Source organism: Protomyctophum bolini (assembly GCF_963924005.1).
Source record: "Protomyctophum bolini genome assembly, chromosome: 7".
Classification (NCBI taxonomy): Eukaryota; Metazoa; Chordata; class Actinopteri; order Myctophiformes; family Myctophidae; genus Protomyctophum; species Protomyctophum bolini.
Window position 1 is genome coordinate 19,080,683 of NC_137868.1, and position 21,882 is coordinate 19,102,564.

At 42.0% G+C, this 21,882-nt stretch overlaps 2 protein-coding genes across 2 annotated transcripts; one reads left to right on the forward strand and one right to left on the reverse strand.

The window, feature by feature from the left end:
- The first annotated feature begins 3,039 nt into the window (after positions 1-3,039).
- Positions 3,040-10,381, forward strand: LOC308318194 (syntaxin-12-like). Its single transcript, XM_080767636.1, has 9 exons — positions 3,040-3,177; positions 3,934-4,003; positions 4,370-4,469; positions 5,480-5,617; positions 5,928-5,971; positions 7,158-7,269; positions 7,677-7,749; positions 9,413-9,495; positions 10,175-10,381. Exons 1-9 carry the CDS (start codon positions 3,078-3,080, stop codon positions 10,265-10,267), a joined length of 813 nt encoding a protein of 270 aa, XP_080623762.1. The 5' UTR covers positions 3,040-3,077; the 3' UTR covers positions 10,268-10,381.
- A 7,558-nt stretch (positions 10,382-17,939) lies between these two features.
- popdc3 (popeye domain cAMP effector 3) lies at positions 17,940-21,853 on the reverse strand. Its single transcript, XM_080769133.1, has 3 exons — positions 20,524-21,853; positions 20,082-20,190; positions 17,940-19,348 (listed from the first exon to the last, which is right to left on the reverse strand). Exons 1-3 carry the CDS (start codon positions 21,036-21,038, stop codon positions 19,052-19,054), a joined length of 921 nt encoding a protein of 306 aa, XP_080625259.1. The 5' UTR covers positions 21,039-21,853; the 3' UTR covers positions 17,940-19,051.
- Between the last annotated feature and the right edge of the window lie 29 nt (positions 21,854-21,882).

Genomic DNA, 21,882 nt, shown 5'->3' on the forward strand with positions numbered 1-21,882 from the left:
CTGATGGGTCTGTAACAAATGAAACCAAAAGGACCCTAAGGGGGTCCCATTTGTACACCCACAGAGTTAAATTAACAGAGTTAATTATCTCTTCGATCCCAGAGATAGAAATGCCATTAAATGGGGGGTCCGTACTCCGTAGCCTAATGCATGTCAAACTGGGGGTCCTTGAAATTACAATGATGGTTGCGAATAACTGCTAGAGCCGTACAAATCTTCTCTTATGGGGTCCCTGGCATATGTTTTCAAATGGGGGTCCAATAATAATATAATAATAATAATGGGGTCTGATAATAATTGCATATCAAACCGGGGGTCCTTCCTTGCACATTAAAGAGGTTGAGTAACACACTGGCCTAGTTTGTCCAAGCTGCATGCTCATGACCCGTAGTCATGTGAGTGAGGCCGGCAGCACGCCGCAGCATTTACAGGCTGCATCGTTATTAGAGGCAGTATGAAAGTCATGGGATAGGCACATGGGTATACCCTGTCCACCTCTCACATATACAGGGGTCTGCAACGTTGTTCAGCCCAAGGACCCCTTAGCTGCGGAGAGAGACAGATGAAGCAGGGTTGTGTTGCAGATTAACCTCTTTTGTATATGTCATATAGATATAGCTTCTTGTTTGACAGCACATCAATGTTGTGTTTAACTTTGATTCAAGTGACGTTTTACTCTGTGGTCTTCTCTTTTTTCCCTCTACACCAAACGTCTTTGCCAAAACTATAGCAGATCTACAAGCTCACGACGCCTTGTAGTGTGAGGCGTTGTGAGCTTGTATAGATCTGCTAGTTTTGAATAAGGTTCTCCTTAAGATAGGGATGCAAGGGTTATACTGTACAGTATATATATATATATCACACCCAGATTTGGTGACCCACCCACCCTGTAGTAACTCTGGTGGCCCCCTAGGGGTCCTGGGCCCGTTTTGAAGACCCCTGGGCTTTGAGTTTACAATTTAAATCACAGTCACATTGATAGGATATATGTGACCGTTTTCAATCCTCTTATTATCCTTATTAATAAGAATAATGAGAGGATTCGCCTACAGGCCAATACAATATCTGCAAAGAGGATAAAACCAGAAAACCAGAATTACAACAACAACAACTGATGATTATTGATTATAGACCCCCATGTGAGCTTGTACATCGGCTATTTTGGGCGAGTGACACCGTCCTAGGACGACGCATAAATCGGGCTTATCCTGCATGCAGGCGCACGTCGGATTAGCGTTTTGAGCGTGTGACAGTGACGTCGCGCATGTGGGGCTGGGGCTGGTCTACGTTCGAACAAATCTAATAAACGACATTTATATTGGGAGCGCCACAATATCATCGACAAAGTAAGGCTTTTTACAAGTGAATTCGCATGAGTTTATTTTAATGACGATGAATGTAGAACGTGCTTAAATCCTTGCCATATTATGGCGTTTTGTAGAAATTACAGAAATAGGTTGGCGCGAATCATCAACGCTGAAACTGTCAGTGAAAACGAATGCACAACATTCACAATGGATATTGTTTGTATTGGTTGTTGTGGTGTAGGGTACGTAGGCTAATATTGTTATACTCTTTTTCTAGCTATATAGGCCTAACATGTGTATGTTTTGCATGATGGAGCGCTTCATCGGACAACAGTAGACTCGACACTAAAAGGATCTGCTCCGTCGCACTTCGCCGTCTCCTCTTTAATGTTTTAAGTGAGGGTGTATTTTAGAGTGCGTGTTTGTTCTTTGAGCCATTTCTGTTCAGCCATGCAAATGCAATGTAGCCTGCTGTGATAGTGACAGCTTTTCCACTCACCAGATATTCCATAATATAGGCTAATCTAGGCTATCATCAGTCCATGATTATATCTCTGACTGCGTGGCTCGCATTGTCAGCCGAGGCGGTTGCCGTTATTTCTGTATTAATGCGGTTTGTTCTGTGATTTGTGTGATTTTGAGAAGGCCGTTATGCGTTATGATAGTTAGTGCTTAGTGCTAGTGCCAACAGGTCCTGCAGGTAGCATGTGTCCTTTTCCCCTGGATATTATGCTATATAATTATAAGGCCTACTACATACAATTAGTCAGCGTCAAGCATGGATATTTAATTTAAATTAATGACCACATGACGATATGGCATGTGGACACTCGAGTCTAGATCTAGACTAGAACATAGCTCTCAACATGCACGTGGGTCGGTGGTCCCCTGATGACAGTGACGACTTAATTAGTTCAAAGGCCCTTTTAATACCTGAAAAGTAAAGAAAGAAAGAAATATAGAAAGACAAGAAAAAAGACCATTCGGCCTATAGCCTACTGGCCTATATTGCTACATCAAAAGACAAGTAGCCTAATCATTGTAATCAACAAACGTCCTAGGCCTACTATAAAAACCGGCTGATCTACAAAGCTCACCTATTTTCAACTCCTGCAATTCAAAGTGCTTGTCAGGGTGTTGGTCCGCAGTTCAAATGTTTATTTTGTGGAGGGGCGCAATTAACCTGAAATCTAGAATTATGATTTGGCTTAATGTGTGTTTGACTTTCAAATGTGAAAAGGTGACAAATCCTGCAGTCATTTAACATGGTCACACAGAACAAAACGATAAAATATTGATTTAGCTTAATTTGTGAATAAGGGCTTATTCACATTTTGTGGTTAATGTGTGTTATCCATTAACCCAATCATTCTCAAACTTTTTTTTTTCAAGAATCCCCAAATTAATAATTATCTATTTGGTTGCGGACCTTTTGTGCCAGCTAGTTTGCAGAACTATGAGATTTGTGTTGTGACACACAATGTTTCCAAGCTTGTTTGAAAATAGCAATATCTACAAGCTCACAGCATGTCGTGCTGTACGCGTGTTGTACGCGTATAGCGTTAAAGTGGTTCAACTGATTTAGCTGGAGACCCCCTGGACCCCCCTCAAGGACACCCAGGGGGTCCAAACTTTGAGAACTACTGCATTAAACCTGTATTTTATCACAGTGTTGTTATAGTAACTTTATGCCTGTGTGTGTGTGTGTGTTTGTTTGTTTGTTAGTTTGTCCTAATTGTCCAGGTGAGTGTCTGAACATCTACAGCCAAGATGTCATATGGCAGAGTGGAAGGCTACCGCTCGTTACCGCGAGACTTCAGCAACCTCATTCAGACATGCAGCAGCAACATCCAGAAGATTACCCAGAACAGTAAGTGTTCATGTTGAATTATATTGACGTCTCGAAAGAGCACATTAAGAGTTTCTGTTCTGAGCGGGCACTGCCGGGCAGTAATGCGAGAATACCGCCCACGAGAAATAGTTCCTTTCAGTCATATCAGTGAATGAAAGGCAAAAGCCCAGCTTTAATAATCATAAATCACTTTATGTATCGTTTTTTAGTAATAGTATAACATAAACATTAGAGACTTTAGTTGTCACTGTACAATACTTTAAAACAGTTATCATGTTGCACACATACCTAAAATTGCTGTAATAGGCGCCGCCCTCATTGAAAACAATGTATTTAAAACTCCAGCTTGTCACTTGAGCGCTGCATGGATCACGTTATGTTTTCGGTAGGTGGCATCTCTTTACACATCTCTAATTAAGATAGGTGGTGAGAAGGTATATATTGGAGATAGTTTGATGAAGCAAATTGTTGAAAAACTGTTTTCAGCACCTTGGACAGCGAACAGGGGGATCCCTAATTAGTTGGATTGAGTCTGGAGCAGTTGTGCAGACAAATAGACCTGGTTTCCAGTTTTCTGGTTAGATCTCCATTTCCCCATATATTTTAATAAATGTAAAAGTTATAGGAAATGCTTCCCCTTATAACTACAAAGAAAATACACTTTTCAGTCTACTGGCCAGGTTGCCGACATTGGCTATCACTAAAAACAATTACTTGAAGCCTTGGGATGCTCAGTTTCCCGGTGATTGAACGTCTCTGTGCTTTTTTCCGCAGCTGGCCAGATCAAAACCATGCTGCAACAAATGGGGACAAGACAGGAAACCCCAGAGCTACAGGAGAAACTGTAAGTATGGACTTTGGGCATTAGTTCTGCTGATGCCACTGAATCTATGGAATTCAAAGATGTCACCATCCAACATTAGTAGTTCTGTTAGCCTACATGATGTCTATATTGTGTGACACCAAACAATATTGGAACTAATATTCCCCTTTAGGCTATAGTGGATAAGATGTTGGCTTTCCACCGCGAGAGATCCCGGGCGTTACACAATGACCCAGACATTTGTTTTGATCGGAAGACTTACTCCTGATTTCCACTGCGTGCCAACAATAGCTGTATCTACAAGCTCACAACACACGTCAACTGGCTATTTCCGGTGCGAAACACTGGCACACAAATAAGTATAAATCTGTCTTTATTTTCCTACAGCCAACAGGTACAGCACTACACCAACCAACTGGCTAAAGAGACTAATAACCACCTGAAAGAGCTCGGCTCCCTACCCTTACCGCACTCTCCCTCAGAACAAGTGAGTCTGTTTTCTCTCAGTTCTACGTCAATCTTATGTGGTCCATTCAATATATTACCACATATTTAGATTTAAAATCATTGGACGTGTAAATGTAAATTGTCCTGTGTGCAATACGGTACAAGATGTTGCAAATATGTTTGATCGTAAAATACTAGCACTTTACATTCCTCAGTTTTATAATTTGTTTATTTATATTTTATTTATTTTTGCTTAGGAAATGGTTGTATACATACACCTCTGAATATGCTATATAATAATAATAATAATAATAAAACTTTATTTGTATAGCACCTTTCATGACATGAAATGCAGCTCAAAGTGCTTTACAGAACAATGGAGAATAAAAGAAAAGCAAGGCAACGACATTAAAAAACAAGCAGTAATGCAATACAGTGAGAATATAAAAGATTAAAAAAAAAGATCAATTAAAAGCAATGTTGTAGAAGTGGGTCTTGAGCTGAGCTTTAAAAATGTCTACAGAGGCTGCCTGACGAAGGTACAGTGGGAGCTTGTTCCATGCCGACGGCCCGTAGAAGCAAAAAGCTGCTTCCCCATATTTTTTAGTTGCCATTTTTTTAGGCAAAGCGAGCAGGCCAGCAGTGGAAGACCTTAGGGGGCGGTTTGGGACATATTTAGGCAGGCAGTCATGTAGGTAGGAAGGTGCGAGACCATTGAGAGCTTTATAGACAAGTAAAATAATTTTAAAATCAATCCTAAAAACAACCTGGTGATCATTACAACAAAGCTGTTGGTCACCAAGTCAGACATATTGTTAGTTAACTACTTTTCCTAAAAGTGCATCTGCTCATAGAAGTAACTATTGAAATATAATACTGTAATATAATGCAATGCATTACCTACTGTATCAAGTGTTGAAGTGTTTTTTATGGTCCGGGAGGAAAGTGCATTTGGTGCACGATGTTGTAGTGGACCGTACTTACACTGTTCCATATACTGTAATTACATAGTATATCTACAGAGCCATAAGCTGTTCTCTTCTCCTGCAGAGACAGCAGAAAATACAGAAGGAGCGTTTGATGAATGACTTCTCCGCGGCCCTCAACAACTTCCAGGTGGTGCAGCGACGAGCTGCCGAGAAGGAGAAGGAGTGTGTGGCCAGAGCCCGTGCTGGGACACGCCTCATGGTGATAGGACCCTGCTTTGTCATTTGGCCAGTGCTGCAACCATCCATTGTTTTTTTTTTCGATTGCTAGCGTGTTTATATAACTATATTGAGCTAGTCAAATTAACCTTTGCCGTCAGACTTCAATATAGTACATCATTGGACATGGACAAATAACAGAATGTACTTTGTCCGTGTATGTGTTTGTGTATATATTCAATTGAACCTTATCTGTATAGTTATCACATGCAAGCACTATAAATAATGACTAATAATTGAGGATGGAAATCTTTAGTATGGTCTGATTTAATCTTCTCTGTTCAAATCTGTAGGGAGATGGTGGCAATGTGGATGAGCAACTGGTGACATTTGAAAAGTAAGTTTGTGGTGACTGACTTTGTCCCAATAGCGATAGCCACGGCGGTGAATGGATGCTATAATTCATACCTTTAGTTAATGTAACTCTATGCCGGATTTGAACTTGGTTTCCTGCTGAAGTGCTGAAATCTTTACCATTGAGCTAACAGAGCCGGCCTGCTTGCTTAGGGGATAAATTGAACGTGGATCACCACATAATTTGTGTCAGATCCTGTGTCACGATCTAAATGTCTCTATAGAAGAGCAGGGAGACTAAATACAACCAACCACCCCAATTGTATAAGCTGCATTGCCATAACATACATACCATACCGATTGGACAAAACATATTATTAATTAAAAATGTTACATAGGACTACGGTGGCTGGCTTGATGAGGTTCAGCACAATGTTCCTGTGCACATCTACAAGCTCACAATGCGACACGTTGTGAGCTTGTAGATCTGCTATTTTCAAATAGCAGAGATAAAAAGGTAAAACTAGGCTTAGTTGCTTCTTATAGGCCTGATTTTCATAGACCTGGTCAGTTATGTATCTTGCAACACACATCTGATTACCTGCACTACAAATGCATTGTACTGGGTAGGAAGTGAACAGATAAATGAATGAAGCAGCAGAAAAGGGCAATGGTGTGACCCTGGAGATGGGCCAAGAATAGGGTGACTTCATTTATGTAACTTTATGTCACTGTGTTAGGCTATTTACGGTGAGAACCGTTACATCTCCCACAGAACAAACACTGCCCTGTGTCTGTTTATTACTTGATTATGTGTGTTGGTGTGGGACATACTAATTATATCTCCAAAATGTAGAAAAATAAACCAAAATAGTCCACCCAAATTGGCTCCAGCAATGTTCCTTGCCGTGCACATGCACATTAGCTCTTTTGGTACAAGGACTTGATTTCTTACATGTGTCCCGATTCCTTGTGCAGCCCTCCATCTCTCTGGAGATGCTGCACACTGTATAGCTTATAGATTCATGCTCACCACATAAACCCTGTACTTGGTTAAACTGGAGTACCCCAGGATCTATAATAGATCCTCAGATTCTTTCCCATCTACGTCAAATCTCTTCATCAACTCGCTTGTATCGGCTATTTCCGCTGTTCGTTAGCCTCACGACAGGGACGTTAGTATAGGGTTAAAGTGGTTAATGTGAATATGTGATTATTTTATTTTGCAGAGAGGATGATGACTGGGGTGAAGACCAGACTCAGGATGAAGCTGAGGTCAGCATCACAGAGGAGGATCTGGAGGTTATCAAGGAACGGGAGACAAACATCAGACAGCTGGAGGTATAGTACTGTAAGGCTGGGCAATAGATCCATATTACTGCATATAGAGTTATGATACAGTATATCAGGGGACGGACTGCACTGAGCTATTCATTTTAATGAAAGTTGCTCAGTGGCGTTTGAAGCACCTGTAAGTACGTCTACTTCCTGGTTGGCCTCAATATTGAGGCCAACTCAATATTGAGGCCAACAGAGAGCCAATAGCTATAGCGTTTCAGATTATAGAGGCATGCACAGTAGGGTTTCAAATGGTAGACGCACGTGCAGTAGTGGACACTTTTGGAAACCCCCTCAAGGAACCCAGAGGGTCCCTGCACCACACTTTGAGAAGCATTGTTTTAGAGGAAGGAATGCCACTCATGCCGTCACTGTCAATCAATCGTTTACTCTCTTTTTGTCAATTTCAGTCGGACATTATGGATGTGAACCAAATCTTCAAAGACTTGGCGGTGATGATCCATGACCAGGGAGAGATGATCGGTAAGTAGTGTTCTCTCTTCCATACTCTACATACTCGGCTGATTTACCGTATTTTTCCAAAAATTCCGGGCTGCAAAATCGATTGCAAAATGCAGCCATTATTTGGCTACAGTTCCTGTCGGTCATGTTTTTTAGTGCAAAATTAAAAGGTATGACAAACATATAGCAGTCAAAGTCTTTTGTCTTTTTGATTTAATATTGAGAATAGTGGAGCTTATTGGCAGCTGCTGCTTAATTGATTTGACCCAGATTTGTGCAAACAGACTGGAATGATGTAGCCCTAATTAGTTATTTGTTAGCACAGCTAGCTGTGTAACATTCTAATATTAGAAACATATTAGAAACATAAACATATGTCATATACTCTTAAGTCTTAATATATTCTTTCAAATGAGGTTTGGCCTTATAGATCAAACTATAATTATACTATTTTGAATAAAGTTTGTACACGTCAGTCAGGAAAATCCCTAATTGAGAGAGTGTATAGACCTAACACAGCTCAGTGCACATGAACTCTAGGCTACATGACTAACAGGGCTTTGGCATTACCCTACCATCTCTCTCCATATCGTTTGATAAATGCATGATTTATACACCCAATGAAAATATACACTTCACGGAGTATAGACCACTTTATATTATATATTATATTAACTATAACAGCGGTTGAGGATTGCCTGAGTATGGCACAAGTTAAATCTCAACTTTGGGGATGCGCCATTGCGCTGAGAACTTTGTGGTGGAGGTGACTGCTTGGATTCATGTGTGAGTGGCGCACCGAAATAGAAGACCTGCAAGCTCACAACGTGCTGTGGACGCAACACTTGGAGCCCACAACACTTGGAGCTTGTAGATACACGGAATGACATTCACAGAATATATACCACTTTGAATTAAAACAATCGGTTGTACATTGTCTGAGTATGGCACGAATGAAACTAGATTTATTTTGGGGATGTGGATGACTTTGGTGTTGCGCTGTTGTGAGGTGGTGAGGCCACGGTGAGTGGGGCTCAGAAAATAGGAGATCTGCAAACTCACGCACACACGCTGTATAATAATATAAATGAGGCTGACTACGTTTGCCTTTAAACGGACGAGGGCGGTTATTTGGACGAGGTGGTTATTACGCGAAATGGTGTCAGAACCTAAGGCTGTTGACTCAGTAAGACCAAGGGCTGTTATACGGTAGCACTAGCTTAGCTGCATGCCGGGGTCGCTCACATGTCATGTTGCACAACCATGTTTAAGTCACCCTTTACTGCCATTTATAACAAAGTGATTATTTTGTGTGCGTGTGCGTGTGTGTGTGTTAGGTATTTTATCAAGATTCAAGGTGTTGCGTGCATATGTACAGTACTTCTAAATGTTATCCATCTGTGCATGTGCTCACTGCCCAGTAGCTTGCGTGTGTATAAATATGTTATATACCGTTGCTGTCGGGCAGAAACCTCTTATCTCCATATTCTAACTTTTTGTGGGTTTCTTTAAGCCCTACTTCATCTTACTACAGTGTCACTCAAAAGTATCAAAAGCAGCAGATCTACAAGCTGGAAACAAGTCATGTAGATCTGCTACAAGCTGAACACATGCTGGCATCATGCATTCTAGTGGAGTTATACCATTCAATGGTATGTACCCATGACCGTTATCTGTCCCACAGACAGCATCGAGGCGAACGTGGAGAGCGCTGAGGTCCATGTGGACAGAGGCTCTGCCCATCTTCAAAGGGCAGCATACTACAAGGTACATCACCACCACCTGGCTAATGATCCATTTGTCATTATCGATTGAATCCAAACAACCACGCATTGGTGTTGGTGCACGTAGACGTTGTTTTTATCCACTAAAACCCTATATATTTAGTTGGTCCCAACAGTCTACTACAGCCCCTATGTTTTCCCTCTACACAAAATAGCTTTGCTGAAAATGGCAGATCTGCAAGCTCACAATGCTCACAACAATTTGTTTTGTGACCTGTTGTGAGCTTGTAGAACTGCTATTAAAATAGAATCATAGGGATACTAGGGTCAGCAGACCAGTCATGCTGTTGATCAATACAGGGAGTGTTTGTAGGCCAGGACAGAAGTTACCCTCGCCATGGTTCTTCCATGGAATCTTTGCATTCGATTTTGGATCAATAATGAAAATAAGCTCTTCAGCAAACAAAGGCACATATCAACACGTTTTGTTAAACAATAAGATTTCCACAAAAGGCACAAAAGACAGAGGCAATTAATAGAAGAATAGTGTCAGTTTATGTTGCAGAACAAAACGTGAAACTCTCTTTACTTTCCGCATTAATGGCAAAAAAGCATTGGGTATCTGGCGGAGGAACCCATCGCAAATGTACTTCTGAGATTTAGACTGCAATACGATGCGCTCATAATGATTAAGCACGACTTATGTTTGTATCTTCTTGCAGAGGAAGTCTCGTAAAAGGATGTGCATCCTGGCCATGGTGATGTCACTGGTCCTCACCATCTTGGTCATTATCATCTGGCAGGCCATCAAATGAGACCAGCAGAAGGCCTATACTGGAGGCATCTGGAGTGGCGCACACATTCTCAGTGTTAAGGCCAGTCCATAGCATTGCAACTTCTTGCGACCATTATCCCCAAATGGTACCAGTCTGCAGTTGGTCAGTTTTGGTTTGGTTCAAGGAGTTGCAATGGTGTGGTGGACTGGCCTCTATAGTTTAAAGGTACTGTAAGTTATGTTTTTTGGTTACAACAAAACGTTTAATGTTAAAAGCTTAAAGCATACACAGAATACAGTGAATATGGAAGTGATGGAACAACATTTGAATTGGAATACTATACATTTAAAGCTGATGAAAAGGGGTCTCTCTTCTGATTGGATGAAATCGGTATCCCATCTGACATGTATTTTCTGTTGAGCTTGGAGAGGATGAGAAACTCCTGTTTCTGAACAAACATTCTATAGCAATGATAGCGAGAGTTAAAGAGCTTTAACCTTTTAACAACAACAACAAAAAAGTTTAGTTTTAGCCAAAAATATCACTAACTCTGACAGTGTACAAATGGAACCAAATAGAGCCGCAATTTTTACGCTCAGAGTTAAACTAGCATTCAGGATTTTACGGTGCACACAATCTAAAATGGCTTCCAGTGTCTGTGTGCGTGTCTGTGTGCGTGTGTGCGTGCGTGCATGTGTGCGTGCGTGTGTGTGTGTGTGTGTGTGTGTGTGTGTGTGTGGAGTTGTACTGTTGATTGCTGACTTTGCAGTCCTCTTGATGTAAAGACTCATCATTTTAACCACTGAAACTCCAGCATCGTATTGTGGGGGTAGATTTCACTACAGAGCTTGTCGATCAGCTACTTTCAGCGAACGCTTCCCCCACAATAACAGAAAACAGGAAGAATACTAGTGTAGAGCCCTGAGGGACTCCGCTCAACCATATGGGGTTTAAATGGTTAAAAGAGCAGACACAGTCTACTGAATATTCCATTGTTAATCGGTACGGCTGCTGTTGTATAATTGGTTCACAGCATCTGTCCTGTATATATAGTCTCTCTCATTGTCAGTGGTGTGACGTCATGCTTGACAAAGTATAATCTCAAGAGATAATGTATGCATTCTTCAGTTCTCTCTCTCTCTGTGTGTGTGTGTGTGTGTGTGTGTGTGTGTGTGTGTGTGTGTGTGTGTGTGTGTGTGTGTGTGTGTGTGTGTGTGTGTGTGTGTGTGTGTGTGTGTGTGTGTGTGTGTGTGTGTGTGTGTGTGTGCGCGTGTGCGTGTGTGCGTGTGCGTGTGTGTGTGTGTGTGTGTCTTCTAGAATAGATCCTCTTCACATCTGTATAGTGTATACCTGTATATTTCTCATTCTAACATCATGTATGAAAAGCAAATAACCCTTATCACTATATGTTACACTGCGTTTTACCAAATGCAATGATGCACAGTTTTGTATGCCTCTAAGAAGGCTAAATGGTTGGACCATGAATTCTCTTTAGCCCCAAAGGAGTGTGAATGTCTTACCGTCAGTTATGGTGTAGTTTCACTACAAAAGACGATGTCTGGTCGTAAATGACATCGTGTCTGTCTCCAGTTCAATTTCTTATATAGATGCACATTATGCACACAAAATAAATAAACATCAACCTGGTGTTCTTTTGGTGTTATGTCTCAATTTGTCCAATAGAGGGCATGCTAACCTTGATCACAGAACAGACAACAGCTGCAGTGATTCTCAGTTCTCACTTCTTTGATCCCACTCTTGTACGCAGCTTCAGGCGTTTGCGCGTCTTACTTGTACTGAATTCAGTGAATGTGAATTGATATCACTACCTTGTGGTCACGGACAGCTCGGACACACACTACTGGAGCAGTGGTCAACATGCGCTCTGTGTGGAGTCTGTGGACATGGCACGGATCCTTGAGGGAGGTTCCACCACGTCCTCAGCAAAACAAGTGAAAACGTAACCAAGTAAGTAGAGGAGACAAACACAAAATAAAAATAATTTCCCAGATAATGCAATGCAAATATTAGTGTTGCACAATTGATCCCCATGTGGTATAAATTACAGTATGTTCCTATTCTATAATCTTGCAATAATGGAAGCCAACATTCTCATGATAATGGAAGTCTAAATATATATATATTTTAAAATCTTGTTGATCATTAATATGTTTAGAGATGCCCCGTTTTTTTTCTCCCGATCCGATTCCAATCATTTGATTTTGAGTATCTGCGATACCGATTTTTCCCTATCTGATATATTTATATTTTTGAGGGGCGCTAGGCCCTCCTATACACAGGTTTAATATTCGTTTTTTGTTCAATGTTTGTTTTGTAAACGCCTTTGACAATGAAGGGAAAATTGACATCATAATGTAACTCATTACGTCATATTGTCTCTTTATTGTTAATGGCGTTTAATGTTTGTGTTGGCACCGTTTATTTTACATCACCATTACATGCTCCCGATCCGATTTACGATCATTTGGAAATGATGAACATTTGTCCGTTCACGTGATCGGATCGGGTATCATCGGGACAACCCAAATTATGTTGGTTGCATTTACCATAACGAGAATGACAGATTTCATTGATTGAAATGTTGCGTTCACACTTTGCCATGTTCATGTTTTGAGGGGCAGCTATGTCCAGCTTTGTGTAAAAAACAAACACAGACAAAACTGTAAAGACAAACATTGAAGACAAAAGTGAGGACGCAAATTGTTATTGGCCAGAATGAGATGATGTATGATGACTTTTTACTATACAGTAGGTATGCACCAATGCGGCAATGCATGTGCCTAAATAAGAAACTCAAAACTCAAGGACCACATGATAAGAAAGCCATGTGGTATCTTTCACTGGTTATCTCTTTACCTATAGTACAGTATAGTCGGTTAATGAGTTCTGAACCGAATCATATCTTCTTAGATTGGGGTCCCAGAGATTAAATCTAACGGGGCTTGTATGGCCAAATCATGCAAATCAAATTGGGTTCCGTGAAATGAAAAAGACTGAGAAAAATTGCTGCACCTGAACTTTAGTCTACTGCATTCAGACTCTAGGGCTAAGTTATACTCATTATTCATGGATAGACTGTGTCACTCACCAAAGACGGCAGATCATATTAATACAATTTAGCCTTAGTTTCTCTCACGCCTTGAAGCCCATCATTGTGGACTTATAGATTTTCTCCTGTCCTGTGGCGTGTCTTTGAGATGTTCAGAAAAGCTCTTGGTTAATGTCAAGTTGAAACGTCAAGAAGGAGGTTTCGAGTAGAAGCAAGAAGTGTGGTTTTAAATAATGAAAAAACAATTAGGAGAAATGATCGAACATTATGGTCAGTGCCGTTGTCTGGGCAACATGAGGTTTTGGCGTTGGTGGAGGCACACAGAGGGTCCTCAAGGACCACCGTGACTCATGTCTTGGCATTGGTAAGTGCCCGTGGTCCTCCTAGCAGACAGGCTATGGTCCTCTGCATGATTACGCTGATTAGTGAAGGGCTGTCGTTCATCACGATCAAGAAGTGCCCCCTACGTCTGACCTTTCCCAGCCTGAGGGGCTGGGAAAGGTAAAGAAACAGTTTCAAAGCATTAAGGTCTAGTGTGATGTGGTGTGATGTGAATATTGCCGTTATTGGAGTTGTCACATTGTTTTTCATTTAACCCCACATCGCACCTATTGAACATCATCCCGTGCATAATGTTCTTTTTTTTTAGATTGAACAGATAATATTTTTTTCTTTTCTCTCCTCTGTGTCATGGCATTTTGAGCAGAGAAAGGTTCTGTTCAGCGAAGTGAATAGATGTCTCTTAGGGTACACTGTAAGCAGCAGCGAAGGAAAAGGTCAGATCAAAATCCTCTGTTCCCGCGTCTCTTATGCGGGGAGAATAAAATGAGATGGTCTGCTTTTCATATTCCTTTTTGTGGGAAGTTGGGTCCCTTCATTCCCACGCTGCTTTCATTTCCTGTCCTCGTTTATGGACTCGGACACAAACTCATCTGCGCTGATCTGTCCAGTTGATGGATAGCTGGCTGATAGGATGACAATGTTGGCATCAACTCCATGAGGCCCGGGGAGCATGGCTCCCTACTGTAGGGAATCAAGCAAATAAGGGCACTCTGCCTTTCAGTTTTATCTGCTTTTGGATTGTTTTCAAGTTTCATGAGAATGACCGAGGGAGTGATGCAGGCAAGGCTGCATGGGGATATTTATTTATTGCTCCCCAAAATCGTGTTTCATAGAGCGTATAAGCCATCTCTTTCCCCCTATCATTTGGAATGTAGAAGCCATCTCCTCTCAGAATCCAATCTTTTTCTCTATAATGTTATATAGAGATTAGAATAATCTCTTTCTCTATGGATATTGTCTTATAAAGCGTATATATGCCATATCTTTATTTATAGCCTATGTATATTCATATATACACTTACAGAGGACCCTATTTGGCATTGTGGTATCATCAAATAATCACTTTAATTGTACGCCTGGATGGTGGACTGTACCACCTTCATGCTTTCTGTACCCCATGATCTGATTGCAGAGTCATGTCTGCCACCCTGCATCTACCCGGTACCACTCAGCAGCAGGTTCTGTCACACCGCATCTGTTGACCTGGAAGCAGGGTTTTTTGGGCTGTCTCCCAGGGCTACCTGGAGCATAGCTCATTGGTATGCCAGCTTGGAGTGAAAACATATCACTAGGGGAGACAAGCGCGGTCAATCACAGCCAGCGTGGAAAGAATCTCCATCCTCCTCCTGTCATCAAACAACGAAATTATGCGGGTCGTCATCCCAACTCTCGAAGCCAGAGTAGAGCAGGTTGGAAGTATAACTCTGGTAATTTCCCCTGTCGCAATTGTATACACTGTAATGCAATGATGATGAGTGAGTCAGGGAAATTGCAGGTTCTCAGAGCATAAAAGTTCCATTCAGAATAATGATGAGAAATCTTCTGTTGCAAGACATTTTAATGCTGTGGGTCATGCAGTCAGCACTTTGAGGTTCCAGGGGATTGAAGTCGTGAACCCCTTAAAAAGAGGGGGTGATAGGGACAGAGCGTTACTCCAGAGGGAGGCCTATTGGATTCATACACTCCAGACAGAGCATCCCAAATGTCTCAATGAGGAGCTTTTATTGGGCTGCTTCCTTTAGAGTTTAGTCATAGTCGGCCACATTGGCGTACACAATTGGACATTTTCAAATTCTATTATCTTACGGTTTATAAGTTCTACAATGAGAACTGATACGAGTGATCTGGATTCCAAAGGTCTCCCTCCTTATCTATATTTAAGGTTTTCTATTAATATTTTCCATTTATCTATTGTCTTTATACATTTCTAATGAGTTTAAGATGTATCATTGTCTGTTTAGTCTATTAGCTTTCCAGGCACTTTAGGGGCCGGCCCCACATTCATTATGATAGCTCATTGTGATGTATTCATATTTTACTATTTATTCTATTGCTTACATGATATTTATCCTGTCTTGGTACCATAAATAGAGACTTCTTCTTATTGATACTGTGTAAGTTGATAGCGGTTGACACCTGTGTTCAATTACTGTTGATTGTATCTCATACATAAATACCACACTTCCTGTTGTCTTGTCACAAACGCTGAGGAAGGCCATACAGGCCGAAACGCGTACGTTTTCAGTCTCAGAGGTAAATAAAATCATGTAAAAGGACTTACAATGAGTGCTGACATTTTCTTCATCTTAACTCATATCTTCGAGCCTTGCACCTAGAAGGATTTTGTTTGAACCTGGAATACTGCGGGTTGTCTTGCCACGGCAGTACTTTTCTTTCTGGAAGAATAACAAGCTGTCTATTGCAATTGATAGCCACAGTGTTTGTTCTTGTTGCGTGCGCGTGTGTGCGAGTGTATGCATGTAACTTTTCACGTGTGCTGAGGTTGGTGTTTTATCAGAACATCATTTATTTATCCCGATCCAGTGATATCCGAAAATAACAGGGCAATGACAGATCACAGGGAGGGGTACATTGTGTGAGAGATTATGTTTTATCTCCTGGGAGGTTGGGGTTAGCGAGGTGGAGTGCATCCTTCACTGCATGTTCTTGCAGGAACCAAGCTCACACAGCCCAATTATCCCCCATGTCCTCACCAACAGTCTCACGCTAATTGTCACTTTGTCACATGACACACACACACACACACATGCTGGCCCACCAACTTGGAATAATATCTCCACCCACAGACATACCAACACCCCCCCACTCATGCAGGGACTCTCCAGGGTGGGGGTCTATTAATAGATGGTGGTGTTGGGTGTCTGGTAGTCTTGATGTAGCTGGCCAACGGCCGAACTTACATCACGTCCTCTTCTGTTTACAAGCTGTCTATTTAGATATGTGTGTGTACTCACGCGCACACACACACACACACACCTTCATCTCTGTGTTGTGTGTGTTTGCATTTGTTTATTTGTTGACATCTACACTGAGAGTTTACTAAATTGTTTTTTATTGTTTGTCAGTCTTTCTTGTTAACTATATTATGTTATTCCCATAGGCCTTTTAAACATGTAGGCATATGGTTTATTTTACTTTACTTATTTTACGCTGTCATGATGCTGTCAGCACTTTGTAGCTCATGTTACGGATATCATGTGTTTTTTGTTTTGTCATTCTCTATTGGAAAGCACTTGATCAACACCTTTTCTTTTATGTGCTATATAAATATTAGATGACTTGACTAGCTGGCGTGGTGATTCTTTTTGAGACAACGGGGCCAGCAGTAGTTAGACTGCTACTGATCTCTGCCGGTGTGACAGCCAAGATATGGCTCAGAATGTCTGATGCAAAGTACAAAATGGACCCAGGGGTTCCTCTGCACTTCAGTAGCTGTCCCAGATATACCGTAGATATTCACTAAAAACTCTGTTCCACCTAACCTGCAGCTCATAAAAGACACCTTGACTGGCCAGGCAAGTGCACACAGGTAGTTGCACCCAATGGGGTCTGGTTGCTGCTATTTTAGTCTTGAAGATCACTAACCCTATAGCCCAGGGGTGCGGGCAGCATTTTCTTCCAGGGGGCCATACTGACTTCGATATAGGGCCATACTGTACATCGGACAATTGGATTTAAACTAGAAACACATATAGTGTTGAATTATGTTAAAACTGCACGATTTTGGTTAGCCTAGAAACCAGAAAAATCTGCCAGTGCAATTTTTTTTAAATAAATAAACTTGGTAGACAGACGACAGGGCCAATTTATTATTATTAATTGTTTTGCAGACTCAAGGCATTAACTTTAGAATACATATGAATATGGAATGCAGGTATGAATTGGAGTCAAATTAATTTCCCTCTGAACCATTAATGCTGCCTTTTAAGGTGGATTTTTGGGGGGTCATTTTGTTTTTATTTGAGGGCTGGATCGAGATGGTCAAAGGGCTGTGTTGCCGATGTGTGCTCTAGTCTAGTCCTCCAACAACAATGGTTCTCAAACTTTTTCCATGACATGCACCGCAAAATTAATATGTATTTGTACATTTGTGTTGTTGGAAATGTTTCTTATTGCAAACACACGTCATTGTTATTTTACAACAACCACAAGAACAAGAACAAAGGGGGGACATTAAATGCACTTCTTTTCACAGATTCAGCACCTTGGACAGCAGACTGGTTACTCAGGTTATTCGTGTGGTCATTCATTTTGGGGAAGAAAAAACACACACCAACACACCAAAAATAATCTTTATTTTCAAAATATTTACAATAAGCCTATATTGTATGCAATGTAGGCTTCAAATACACACCACCACCCGAAATAAATGATTACAACCCGAACCACAATGCCAATGTAGCCTACTACAACACAAGGCTTGTGTGACATGACTGCAAACACTAGATTGCTTTTTTTCCTCATAGATTCAGCCCTACAACACAAACACAAATAGAACCAAATGTAAACTGCAAGGGTTGTATGGTAGACTAGAGTATGTTAATATGAACTAACTAGCCTAGTACAGTGGTCTGGTGGAGCATGGAGGGGGTGGGGTGTTCATCCTACTCTCCCAAATACACACCCTGTTGTCAGGTAGGAAATCTAATTGGCCTACTGGTTACCAAGTACTGTAGCTAGTGCTGCCTGAAGCTCATATGCGCAATAACTCTCCTGGCCAAGCAGAGATTCTGTCTTGAAGCGCGGTATAAGCCGGATCTCCCATGGGGGAGACCAGAGTAGAAACATTTACAGCAAGCCTAGGCCTGTTGTTCTCAAAGTGGGGTCCGGTAACCCCCAGGGGTTCCTGATGGGGTTTCAGGGGGGCCCAGCAAAATATATTAATATAGCATCCAAAAAAAAATTACATTTTAAGAACACAAATCTTTTCAGATATTATTTTCATTTGGGGTCCGTGTCCAAATACTTATGCATTTTGCGTCCTTGATATAAAGATGTTTGAGAACAACTGGCCTATTAGGCGACAGATTTGCAGCTTTTCACAAAATGTAAACATTCAACGGTTCAGTCCTCCAAGGCAGTGGTTCTCAATCTGTAGGTCGGGACCCCCAGGACTTTTTAAAGGACTTTTAAGACCTTTGTAATACCTCAAAAAGAAAGAAAATGAAAAAGACCATCAAAAGTAATTAACAAACTATATACTATAAAAGCTGGCCAAACATTGGCCAAATGATCAAATAATATAAGCAAAAAATTGTGAAATCGAGTCACACACAATTGAATGCTTCACCTGTGCTTAATACCCAGTTCAAATATGATTAGGGAGGATCACGGTTTGAAAAGGTTGAGAACCACTGCTCCAAGGCATCGACCGGCTCTCTCTCCTCCTCTCAGGCGATCTTTCCACCCTGCTGCTGCTGCGTCATCGACGCCTTCAGGAAGCTGTCTCTGCGCTCCAACTCGGGCCCCGGGGTATGACAGTAGCTGGGCAGCCGGAGGTCACAGCGGCGTCCGGAGCCGCGGCCGCCGAACGCCTTGTCGTTCAGGGAGTAGAGCTTCTCGGCGATGTCGTTGCGCACCACCAGGGCGAACACCTTGGCGATGTAGCGATGCTTGGCGAAGAGCAGGTACAGCTTCTTCCTCCTCCACGCCACGTACCTGCAGCGGTCCTCTGCGCGCAGTGTCACCTGTTTGACCAAATAAATAAATAATAATAATAAGCATGAGGGGCTAACAAATCAACAGGATGTACAGTATGTTAAACCAAAGCTGCAATCTGGAACTTATTTTAATAAATAAATTGTTATTTCAACCTATATGCATGGTATTATATACTGTGTAGCCTACATTCACCTATAAACTAGTTGGCCTACTAATACCTACTAGGCTACTAATACCTCATCCATTGGAGGGGTAGGCTAATCGGAAGAGTAGGCACCTTAGTCTGGGCACCCGTATTCGTATTATTATTTTTTGATGGGCGCTAGCCCCTCCTATAGTTCGGTGTATGTGCAGAGTCAGACACAAACTTTTCCTACACAAATTAAATGCCATTGACAATGAATGGACAATTTTGAGTGTTTGTGTAAACACAATCATTGCGTAAGACGGACATTGAAGACACAAGTGAGGAACAACTTGTGATTGGCCGGAATGATGATCTATGATGATAAGATGTACTCACTTCACACGGCATGTGATTTTTGAAAATAGCCAATTTCACATTGTAGTGCCCAGACTTCTCAGGTGCCCACTTTTCCTGTATCAGTTGAAGGTGGTCTCGTATAGCAGCAGGTGTTGAGACGCCACTTTTTAGTATCTCATGTGTAGAGACCCAAGTTAGAGTCCAATACATACATTGCCTACATTACGAATTGCCGATTTTAAGTGTCCAGTTTGTCATAAGCAAGCTTATATTACCTGAAATACACCTTCTTCTGATGGCCTGAGGGAATCCCACTCTGGTGAGTCCAGAAACTGGTATGGATAAATGTAATGCAGAAACTCTCCGTTGACTGTCACTATAATTCTGCAGAAAGAGAGAGAGAGAGAGAGAGAGAGAGAGAGAGAGATCATGAAAGGATGCTGGCGCACTAAACCAGAAAAATGTGGCTATAAGATACATGTGTTCAAAATTGTTAAATTATATATATTTGTTCACAACTCATTGTGAGTCTGTAGCCTACATCTGCTATATTTATTTGTAATAGCTGCAGCATAAATTTGGGTCAAAGTCGTAAAACTGATTTTTGATGCTATATTAAACACATTTAGCTCTGTCCCCCATCCATACCCCACTTTGAGAACCGATGTGCTGAATAATGCTATAGTCAACTCTAATTTGTGGGGGAATTGCCTATACCTTCCAGACAGCAGCACCGACAGTTTGTCAATGACCGTTTTGCCCTCCATGGCGAAGCAGTGGTCCTTCTCCAGGGTGTGGATGTCGCCCTCGCAGCAGGTGACGATCTTCCCGAAGTGGGACAGCGACACGCCGAGCCTCTTGAACAGGCAGCAGTACAGATCCTGGAAGTCCCTGTCGAACGTTACGCTCCGCAGCCGGTACGAGACGTGCACGACCTGCGCGGCGCACACGCCGAACAGGGCGAAGTTCCACAGGAACGTGTCCGTGGTGCACGCGTCCGACCATGCCCAGATGCTGGCGCAGAAGAAGCCGAGCGTCAGGAAGGTGAACAGGTAGATGAGGCCGTAGAAGCCGCTGCCGCCCATGAAGCCCAGCACCAGCAGGATGTGCGCCAGGTGGAACACGGAGCCCTCGGCGCCGTCCCTCCACGCCGCGCACAGCGGGTGCACGACGGGCGGCTCCGCGCTGCTGATGTTCATGCTCTCGAAGTCGGGGACTTCCAATCCTTCCATAGCGAAGGCGAATAGCCTACTAGGCTACTTAACAATGTCTGTCTACTTCTTGATCCTAAAGCTAGAACGGAACTGCTCCGTGTCTGTTCCTCTCTCAATATAGTTGCACCGTCAAAATAAAGAAAGAAAGAAAGGAGAGAGGGGGGGGGGGGGGTCAACCTCAATCCACCTTCCTTCAAAAGACAGACTGGTGAAAATGTCACCGCCCGCAGCTTGATTCTTAAAATATGACCCGCATGTGTCACCAATTCACACGAGCAGCAGCAGCGAATCCAGCGATCCCCTTCATGGTCCTGCAGTCCTACAAGTTACAACTTTCATCATGACTGTGTTTGTGCCGTCATACCTTTCTTGAATCATCTCGCCACGCATTTTTAGGCACAGCTAGGGTCACGAACATAAAAAAGACGGTTTTGTCTGTCGCAGACTTGCGCCCAGGGAGAGCAAATAGCCAGCCGAGGCGCGCGCGCGCGTGTGTGTGTGGACACTGACTGGACACTAGCGGACTAAATTTATTATGACAGACTCTAGCTAGCTAAGCTATAGGTGGAGGTGGACTGACGTGCTATCTCAATAACATACTCTGTAGCCTAATCTAATTCAGAAATGTTTTGAAAATAAATTTAAAAAAAACAACACACGCCAAATAGGCAAGGCTACATACTAGGCTATTAATTTGTTAACATAATGATAAGAACGCACGTATTGTCGTGTGTGCAATTTAAATTAAAAAGCATTCAGATACCGGTAGGCTGAAAAACAGCTGGTTGGTAATGGACACCGTGACACCATTCCGAAATATTCCCCAGTGTCTGTGTTGTGTGTGAGTGAGTCTGTGAGAACT